Source organism: Chiloscyllium plagiosum, chromosome 3 (assembly GCF_004010195.1).
Source record: "Chiloscyllium plagiosum isolate BGI_BamShark_2017 chromosome 3, ASM401019v2, whole genome shotgun sequence".
NCBI classification, from domain to species: Eukaryota; Metazoa; Chordata; class Chondrichthyes; order Orectolobiformes; family Hemiscylliidae; genus Chiloscyllium; species Chiloscyllium plagiosum.
Window position 1 is genome coordinate 131688672 of NC_057712.1, and position 10877 is coordinate 131699548.

Sequence of the window (10877 nt, forward strand, 5' to 3'; positions counted from 1 at the left end):
ATGAGAAGCATGGATAGGGTAAATAGACAAAGTCTTTACCCTGGGGTGGGGGAGTCCAGAACTAGAGGGCATAGGTTTAGGGTGAGAGGGGAAAGATATAAAAGAGACCTCAGGGGCAACCTTTTCACACAGAGGGTGGTACGTGTATGGAATGAGCTGCCAGAGGAAGTGGTGGAGGCTGGTACAATTGCAACATTTAAGAGGCATTTGGATGGGTGTCTGAATAGGAAGGATTTTGAGGGATATGGGCCGGGTGCTGGCAGGTGGAACTAGATTGGGTTGGGATATCTGGTCGGCATGGACATGTTGGACTGAAGGGTCTGTTTCCGTGCTGTACATCTCTATGACTTTATGACTCTATGACCATAACGTTTCTGGTTGTTTTAAGTAGTTGTAAAATGGATGTTTCAGGAGTGATGCAGCTGGTCAGAACTGGTCAGCTTTAAATAAAACAGAATTTCTTTCCAGAGTATCAAATGAAACATAAACAAAAGGGAACAGGATACAAAATATCCAAAAACCCGGTAGACTATCCCAACTTAATGATGCTGTTGCAAATGTCTGCAACAGTCCCCATAAACATCCCTTGGCAAAAAGGTAAAATCAGACACAGATCCTTACAGGAGAGAGAGATGCCAGTGAGATTTAGCATGGAACCTCCTTCCACTGTAACTGTTTCTTTGGATTCCCCAGCTTAAACCAAATCAAACCCAAACCAACCAGATAATAACAGAGCTGAGAGAACTGGCCATTCCCCTTTCATTGCACAAGCCTTTTTTTTTAAACTTGAAAATGTTAAGCCTGAGGCAGTATCTGTTCGGTTTAATCAAACTGGCCCTAAAACCCATACAAACCAGACACATCAGAACCTATGAGTTTATGCCCCCTCCCAAAAAACCAAGGACAGAATAACCTGTTCAATGGAGCAGCATCATCACACCTCCCTCCTTAAAAAAAAACCCATCAATATCCAAAGATGGCTTCATTTTAAAACCCCATAGTCTTACACTGTTGTCACACTACAACACCCAGAAATATTCCATTGACTGTACACATGCAAACATGCACTACCACATTCTGTTTCAGTCCGTTTACTCCTGCCACCGAACACTTCCGTTTCTCATCCAAGTCCCGACAACACATCGGCAATCACGTTTTCTCGTTCTGCTACATGCACAATTTTCTAATTGAATGGCTGTAACAATAAGCTCCATCTAAGCACTCTGGAATTTTTGTCCTTAAATTTCTCCACAAACTTCAATAGGTTGTGATCAGTGTATATGATTGTCTCAGATACATTACTGGTAACATAAACATTGTAATGTTGTATTGAAATGTTATAACACCAACACCAAGTTCAAAGTCTCCTTCTCAACTGTTGAATATTTCTGCTGATGAACATTCAATTTCCTGGAGAAACACCCAATAGCTCTTTCTACCTTCTCGTCGTCTTCCTGTAGGATACAGCACCCACATCCACGTCACTCGTATCGATAGCCACCTTGAATGTTTCGCGTAATTAGGTGTGGCTAATACTGGGGCAGTGGTTAACACAGCACTCCTGTGAACCAGCTATATCATTAGCAAGGACAAATTGTATTGCTGGAGCTGAGAGTTTGCCCAGTACTCCTACCACATCTTCTCCACTCTTCACTGGACACTCTAACCTCACCTTACATAATTGAGTGCTTCTTATCTCACCATGAATTCCCATTACTTGCACTTTTTCTGGCAATTGCCCCTCAGAGATACATATCTCCTCATCATTCAACATCAAAGATTGAGAGGATCCTGTATCTCTCAATATTGTAACCTCTTTACTTGCTGCTCCTAGCCTATGTAAGCGAACTTTACCTTCGCAGGTATATGGTTTAAGAAGATCTGGCACTTCCCCCTTAACCAACCTCTGATCAGGTTGTATATTCTGGTGCAGCTTTCTAGCCACCACTTTGCTTTCCATTATCACTCCAACAAAATTCACTCTCTTATCCTGTTTTCCTACATCTGGCTTCCCAGTGCTTTTCCTAACCCACCAACACTGTGATGTCATGTGGCCTACTTTATCACAGAGAAAACACTGGAGCTTTTTCCCCTTCAAGGGTTTCCTTTTTCCCCTGTGGTAAGTTATCCTTTTGATCTTCACTGAGATCTACCTTTTCCTTATCATGTGAGGATTTCTCTTTTCCCCAATTTCTATCCCTCACGGATTGAAACTAACATTGGAAACTAACTTTGATTTATGAACCAAATCCTAATCATCAGCCATTTCAGCTGCTAATTTTGCCATTTTAACTCTCTACTCTTCGACATGAGTTTTCACTACCTCAGGAAGTGAATTTTTTAACTCTTCCAAAATAATCATCTCCCTAAGAGCGTCATAGGTTTGCTCTATTTTTAATGCCTTTATCCACCTATCAGAATTAATTTGTTTAATCCTTTCAAACTCAATGTATATTTGACGAGAGTCCCTCCATATTTTCTTGAAATGTTGTCTGTAGCTTCTGACACAAGCTCATATGCATTTAAGATGGCTTTCTTCACCTCCTCATACTGCCCAGATACCTCCTCTGATAGTGATGTAAATGCCTCACTAACTCAACTTACAAATTTTGTTTGGATCAACAAAACCCACATGGTCACTGGCCAGTGCATTTATTTAGCCACCTTTTCAAATGAGATGAAAAAGGCTTCTACATCCTGCTCATCAAATGTAGGCAATGCATGAATATATTTAAACAGTTTCTCACAAGGCCTTTGGCTACCATGGGTTTGCTCATCCGCACTCTCTTCCTCACTAAGCTTACCATCAGCCTTCATCTCCATCCTCTTCAGCTAACTTTCCTCAGGGCCAATTTCTGAAGTTCAAAGACTCTCTCATTTTCCCTTTCCTCTCTCTCCCTTCTCTCTCTTTCTTTCTGTTTTGCTAAAGTGATTCGTTCTTTTTCTCTTTCCTCTGCTAGGGTCTTCCTCTCCTTTTCAGCTTCCTCTTCCTTGTTCAGCTTAAAGCCTTCTCTGCCTTTTTTATCTTCTAACTTTCCTTCCTCTGCCTCACTTGCAAATTAATTTTTTCTAACTCCACTGCACTTGTCTGTTTCTCGGATATACCCAAGCGCTTGACCAACTCCATTATAATTTCAGCCTTCCTTCTGTCCCCAATTAAATCCAATTCTGACTTGTTTGCTAATTCTCAAAGTTTCTCCTTCCTCTGTCTTTCAGGTTCTTGCAGGAGAGAGAGAAATGGCAGACAGATTTAGCATGGAACCTCCTTACACTGTAACTGTTTCTTTGGATTCCCCAGCTTAAACCAAATCAAGCCAAACCTAACCAGATAAAAGCAGACTGGGAGAACCTGCCATTCCCCTTTCATTGTACAAGTGTTTTTTTAAAACCTTGAAAATGTTTTTGCCTGAGGCAGTATCTGTTAGCTATAATCAAACTGGCCCTAAAACCCATATAAACCAGACACATTTGAACCTATGCATTTATGAACCCTCTCAAAAAGGACAGCATAACCTTGTCAAAGGAACAGCTTCGTCACAACAGATACAAAATACTTGGCTTCAGTTTTTGCCATTTTCTCTACTCTCTAATTTGATTGTGGTCACTTAGTGGATCCATAGACCCAAATGATAATAGGGCTATTATAATTCATGTCAGCATTCTATAAGGAGAAACATCACCATTATTCTTCATCATCAAGCAAATCCTTCTAGGTCCCTGCTTGTGTAGATAATGAGATGACAGAAGAACTGAGATTGCCTTGCCCACTTATCTCAGCCAGCTAACATTCTATGCTATGTCTTACTTGTGAATAGCAGACATTTGAGGGAGGTGTGCTAACCAAAAAAAAAACCTGTGAATGCTGGAAATCTGAAACAGAAACAGAATTGTTGGATAATTCTCCTGTTCTGAAGAAGGGTCGCTGTACCAGAACCATTAATTCTGCTTTCTCTCCATGGGTACTGCCAGACATGCTCAGTTTGTTCAGCAATTTTTATGTTATTTGAGAGAGGTATCTGTAGAGTCAGCAGTGTAAGGGAGAAAACCAGAGAAGAAAATGAATTGTGCAGGGCACTGATTAGTGGTATTCGATTATTTTATGTTTGTGATTAATAGACTGCTTCAAAAAATCCGCCCATTCCTACCTGCAGTTCATTATCTTTCTCCTTCATCTTGATCCAGGTTTTACCCTGTGTTTGAGGGTCAATGAGAAGTGGATACCTGGTTGCTTTGGTAACAATGATGCCATTCTGAACTGACAGGTCATCACTTGGTAATCCTTGCAGGTTCCACTCACTGATCTGCAAAGATAAAATCACACATACTTAACAAGGCAATGAAGTAAAGCTGGCCTCAAAGATTCTTCTTAAATGATTAGTGAAGATCAGGCCAAAAATATTTAATAAAGAATGACAGATACTGTCATTATAGGTATTTGTAGCAGATACGCTAATGGTTATAATACTGAACTGACAGTCTGGAGATTCTCATTTTAAATTCCATCATTGAGCAATTTAGGCCTGTACCCTGTGAAGTTTAGAAGAATGAGAGTGTACCTAATAGAGGTATATGTTGGAGTAAAACCTGGTGCAAAGGAAGATGGCTGTGGTTGTTGGAAGTCAGTCATAATTAATGAATGGGACTCGTTGAATTGTTCTGACAGAGAACCTGTATTGAACCAGTTCTGCAGACTCCAGGGATATTTTTGACGCGTTCACATGTGGATGGGTGTCTGGCTCAGGATCAGAGTCTTCTTCTCACAGTGGCTTCAGGAGAAGCCAACATATACCTCTATTAGGTACACTCTCATTCTTCGAAACTCCACAGGGTACAGGCCTAAATTGCTCAATGATGGAATTTAAACTGAGAATCTTCAGACTGTCAGGCTTCAGGATGGGTGTGCAGGGCTGCAATTTTGTTCACATGCGAATTTCTTGTTTGAATAGAAGCTTTAGGTTCAGGGTTGCTGTCCTGTGAATTCTCATCACACCCTCCATTGCGGGCATCAGCAGCAGGTCTGGGCTTGGCCAAACTGCCCCATGCCCATTACAATCAACTAGTCTCCTACTACATTCCAGCTGGGATCACAAGTAAATAATGTTACGGTGCAACATTGTTTGTGATGACTGTGATGCTGCATCAATTTTGTAATGCTTCTCCTAGTTTTTTTTGCTAATTACCTTCAATCAGAATCCTCTGGTTACTGGCCATCAAAGCCTTTGGAAACTATTTCTCCCTATTGACTTTTTCAATAATAATTTTGAACCTTATCTTATCTTTATTGTCCCCCTTTCCTCAACTAACTTATTGCATGAAGGACCTCGAGCTGGAATAATCTCATTTAATATCGTGTGGAGATTAAACTTCTATCTAAATAATGCAGGTTCATAGCTCCTTGAAAGTAAAGTTGCAGGTAGATAGGATAGTGAAGAAGGCGTTTGGTATGCTTTCCTTTATTGGTCAGTGCATTGAGTATAGGAGTTAGGAGGTCATGTTGCGGCTGTACAGGACATTGGTTAAGCCACTTTTGGAATATTGCGTGCAATTCTGCTAAAAGAAAGATGTGTATAACATGAAAGAGTTCTGAAAAGACTTACAAGAATGTTGCCAGGGTGGAGGCTTTGGGCTATAGGGAGAGGCTGAATAGGCAGAGGCTGTTTTCCCTGGAGCGTCGGAGGCTGAGAGGTGATCTTATAGAGTTTTATAAAATCATGAAAGGCATGGAAGGGTGAATAACCAAGGTCATTTCATGAGGGTGGGGGAGTCCAAAACTAGAGAAGTAGGTTTAAGGTGAGCGGGTAAAGATTTAAAAGGGACCTAAGGGGCAACGTTTTCACGCAGAGGGTGGTGCGTGTATGGAATGAGTTGTCTGGGGAAGGGGTGGAGGTTGGTTCAATTGCAACATTTAAAAGGCATCTGGATGGGTATATGTATAGGAAGGATTTAAAGTGATACAGGCCAAATGCTGGCAAATGGGACTAGATTAATTTAGGATATCTCGTCAGTAAGAATTGAAAGGTCTGTTTCTGTGCTGTACATCTACACGACTGTATGACTCTATGTCAGCTCTAGGACATCTCTGCAGGAGTTCCTCTGGGTAATGTCCTAGGCCCAATATCTTCAGCTGCTTCATCATTGATCTTCCCTCCATCAGAAGTGAAGATGCTCACTGATACTTGCAGACAGTTCAGCACCAGCTCTTCAGACATTGAAGCAGTCCATGTTCAAATGCAACAAGATCTGGACTATACCCAGGCTTGGGCTGACAGATGGCAAGTAACACTTGCCCATGTAAATGCCAGGCAATGACCATTTCCAATAAGAGACAATCCAACATCATCCCTTGACATTCAATGATGTTGCTGTCACTGAATCCCCCACTATCAAATTGTGCAGTTAATAACTCTGACCAGAAAATCAACTGCAGTTGCCACACAAACACAGTAGCTACAAGAGCAGCTCAGAGGCTAGGAAGACTGTGGTGAGTAACTCACCACCTACTCCCCAACGCCTTTCCATCAGCTACAAGACTGAAGTCAGGAGTGTGATGGAATACTCACTTCTTGCCTGGATGGGTACAGCTTGAACAACATCCAAGATGTTTGACACCATCCAGGATCAAGCAGCCGCTTGATTGGTACTGCATCCACAAGCATTCACTCCCTCCACAGAGACGCTCAGTAATAGCAGTATGTACCATCTGCAAAATGCACTGCAGAAATTAATCAAAGATCCTTAGGTAGCACCTTCCAAACCTACAATTACTTCCACGTAGAAGGACAAGGATAGCGGATATACGGGAACACCATCAGCTGCAAGTTCCCTTCCAAACCAATCACCATCCTGACTTGGAAATATATCACTCTTCTGATCAAATTCCTGGAATTCCCTCCCTAAGGGTATTGTAGGTTCACCAGTTGCATGTGGACTGCAGTAGTTCAATAAAGCAGCCCACCACTATCTTCTCAAGGACAACCAGGAATGGACAATAAATGCCGGCCAGCCAGTGACACCCATGTGATATGAAAGTGAAGTTAGGCTAAACTGAGATCAGCCTTGATCAGTGGCAAAGGTAGCTCAGTGGTTAGCACTACTGCCTCACAGTGCCAGGGACCTGTGTGGAGTTTGTGCATTCTCCCCGTGTGGGTTTCCTCTGGGTGCTCTGGTTTCCTTCCACAATCCAAAGATGTGCACTTAGGTGAATTGGCCATGCTAAATTGCCCATAGTGTTGATTATTAGTCAGGGGTAAATATTGGTTAGGGGAATGGGTCTGGGTGGGTTGCTCTTTGGAGGGTCGGAGTGGACTTGTTGGGCCAAAGGGCCTGTTTCCACGCTGCAGGGATTCTAATTCTAATGATCATATTAAATGGCAGAGAAGCTCAAGGATTGCCTTCTCCTGCTCCTAATTCTTATGTTCCTGTTGTAAAGTGTAAAACTGGCAATGATGGATTGGGAAATGTTATTGAAAGGATAGGCAATGGCTCCAGAGATAATGGATGCATTAATGATCACCATCCAAGTTTCTTTAGAATCTGAAACAGTTCCTGCAGATTGGAGGGTAGCTAATGTAACCCCTCTATTTAAACTGGGAAGTAAGGGAAAATAGGGAATTATTGACTAGTGAGCCTGATGCCAGTAGTCGTTAAGATAGAGTCAGAGAGATGTACAGCACAGAAACAGGCCCTTCAGTCCAACTCGTCCATGCCAACCAGATATCCTAAATTAATTTAGTCCCATTTGCCAGCACTTGGCCCACATCCCTCTAAACCCGTCCTATTCATGTACCCATCTAGGTGCCTTTTAAATGTTGTAATTGTACCAATCCACTATTTTCTCTGACAGCTCATTGTGTACACACACCATCCTTTGTATGAAACGATTGCCTCTACTCACCTTAAACCTATTCCCTCTAGTTTTGGACTCCCCATCCATATTTACCCTATCCATGCCCCTCATGATTTCATAAACCTCTGTAAGGTGCCCCTCAGCCTCTGACACTCCAGGGAAAACAGTTCCAGCCTATTCAACTTCTCCCTGTAGCTCAAACCCTCCAACCCTGGCAACATCCTTGTAAATCTTTTCTAAACCCTTTCAAGTTTCACAATATCCTTCCTACAGCAGGGAGACCAGAATTGCACACAATGTTCCAAAAGTGACCTAACCAATGTCCTGTACAGGCGCAACATAACTTTCTAACTCCTAAATTCAATGCACTGACCAATAAAGGAAAGCATGCCCAATGCCTTCGTCACTATTCTATCTATTGTGATTGTAGTTTCAAGGAGCTATGAACCTGAACTACAAGATCCTTTTGTTCAGCAACACTCCCAGGACCTGACCATTAAGTGTATAAATCATGACCAGATTTGCTTTTCCAAAATGCAGCACCTCACATTTATCTAATTACATTCCACCTCCCACTCCTCGCCCCCCCCCGCCAGCCATCTGATCAATGGCCATGATCAAGGATTTGATGGCAGAGTATTTAGAAAACAGTGGTAGACTTATGAAAGCATGGACTTATGAAAGGGAAATCATGCTTGGTACATCTATTGGAATTCTTTGATGATGTATTTAGTAGCGTTGATGGGGGATCTCGGGGGATATGGTTTATTTGGACTTTCAGAAGGCTTTTGACAAAGTCCCACAAAAGAGATTAATAAGTAACATTTAAGTGCGTGGGATTGGTGGTAGTATATTGAGATGAACAGAAAATTTGTTAGTAGATAAGAAGCAAAGAGGAGGAATAAATGGTTTTTTTTGAATGGCAGGCAGTGAATTGTGGGTGCTGGAGGGATTGGTCCTAGGACCACAGCAATTCACATGATATGTTAATGATTTTCATGAGGGAACAAAGTGTAATATTAAAACTAAATGCAATATCAAAATTAGCAGTTAACACAAAGCTGAATAGGAGGATGAGAAGGATGCAGAGATATTGCAGTGTGATTTGGGCAGGCTGTGTGAGTAAGCAAATGCATGGCAGATGCAGAATGATTTGGATGAATGTAATGTTATCCACTTTGGCACCAAAAATAGGAAGGCAGATTATTATATGAATGGCTGTAAATTAAGACAGCGAAATGTTCAATGAGACCTGGGTGTCCTCGTTCACCAGTTGCTGGCAGCAAGTGGGAGTGAGTTTAGGGTATTGAGTTTGATGATCAGCCATGATCATATTGAATGGCAGAGCTGGTGGCAGTTGGTAAAGGGTGGCACGGTGGCTCATGGTTAGCACTGCTGCCTCACAGCACCAGGGACCCAGGTTCAAGTCCAGCCTCAGGTGACTGTCTGTGTGGGGTTTGCATGTTCTTCCCGTGGCTGTGTGAATTTCCTCCGGGTGCTCTAGTTTCCTCCCACAGTCCAAAGATATGCAGATTAAGTGGATTGGCCATGGGAAATGCAGGGCTACAAGGGTTGGGTGATTGGGATGCTCTTCGGGGTGTTGGTACGGATTTGATGGGCCGAATAGCCAACTTCCACACTGTAGGGATTCTATGAGATGCAGGACAGAGTAAAGAAGGCAACTTGTATGTAGGCCTTCATAACAAGAGGATTTGAGTAAATTAACACAAATGTCTAGCTGCAATTATACATGGAACTGATGAGGCCACACCGGGTAAATTATGTGCAGTTTTGATCTCCTTATCTGGGTGTAGCAAAGGTTTCCCAAATTGAATCTTGGGATGGTAAGACAGATGTATGAGGAGAGATTGAGTTGGTTAAGATTGCATTTACTGGAGATTTAGAAGAATGAGAGGGATCTCATGGAAACTTATAAAATTCTAAGACAGCTAAACAGATTAGATGCAGGAAGGATGTTTCCACTGGTGGGGACATCCAGATACAGGGATCATTGGTTAATGATAGGAGGTAAACCTTTTATGGTTGAGATGAGGAGAACATTTTTTACCCAGAAAGTGGTGCACCTGTGGAATCATTACCACTTGCTCTTGTGCCTGTAGGGATCAAAGAATATGAGGAAGAATGAGGTTAGGATATTGAGCTTGATGATCATCCATGATCATATTGAATGGCAGAGTGGGCTTCTGGGATAGAATGGCCTACTCCTGTTCCTATCTTTTATGTTTCTATAATAATCAATAGACCTGGTACTGCCAAAATTATTGACAGCTTAATGTCCTGAGGTAAGACAATCTGCTAGCTCTACATGATCTGGCTTACATGTGCCTCCAGTCTCACAATACATGGTATCCTTTAATGAAGAATATCAATACTGCCCACACTAAAGACCACATTAATGAAAAGTCACATTCACACATTTTCTACCTTAATTCTGGCACTATTGTCTATGTTGTGTTGGTGTATTATATTCCCTGAAGTTGAGTTTTAAGATTAATTATTGTGGAACACACTTCAGCGATGGTTCAAGTCAAAACTCTTTCTTTCTCAAAATCTCTCTTTCTCTTTTTCTAAAAACCCTATTTCTGAAATCTCTTCAAACTCTGAAAGCTGTACAGCAAACAAGATTCATATTAACTTCTAATAGAACAAACACGGGCTTCAAACCATTTTCAATCTTATCCAATCTGCAGCACTCCAGGATTTGCTATTATCTCTGGAAAGCATATTCTTCAACATTCCCAAAATCAGATGAGTCAATGTGAAAATACAGGACAACACCTTGAGCTGTTTTAACCTCTTCATTTTCCTCATCAATATGGCAGGCGCGCTATTTCTTTAACTGATTTCTTCAGGTTGTCTTGGGGTTGACTACTGCAAAATTGAAGGGAAAGTGAGGTCTGCAGATGCTGGAGATCAGAGCTGGAAATGTGTTGCTGGAAAAGCGCAGCAGGTCAGGCAGCATCCAGGGAACAGGAGAATCGACGTTTCGGGCATAAGCCCTTCTTCAGGA

The 10877-nt window shown here is 41.9% G+C and overlaps 1 protein-coding gene across 1 annotated transcript in view; it reads right to left on the reverse strand.

The window, feature by feature from the left end:
• The window catches only part of LOC122540179 (dynein axonemal heavy chain 8-like), a 1249383-nt gene that overhangs the window by 139105 nt on the left and 1099401 nt on the right, over positions 1-10877 (reverse strand). Inside the window, exon 73 of the mRNA XM_043675521.1 lies at positions 4146-4301. Coding sequence (XP_043531456.1) covers positions 4146-4301 — 156 coding nt within the window. The remainder of the gene's footprint in view (positions 1-4145; positions 4302-10877) is intronic.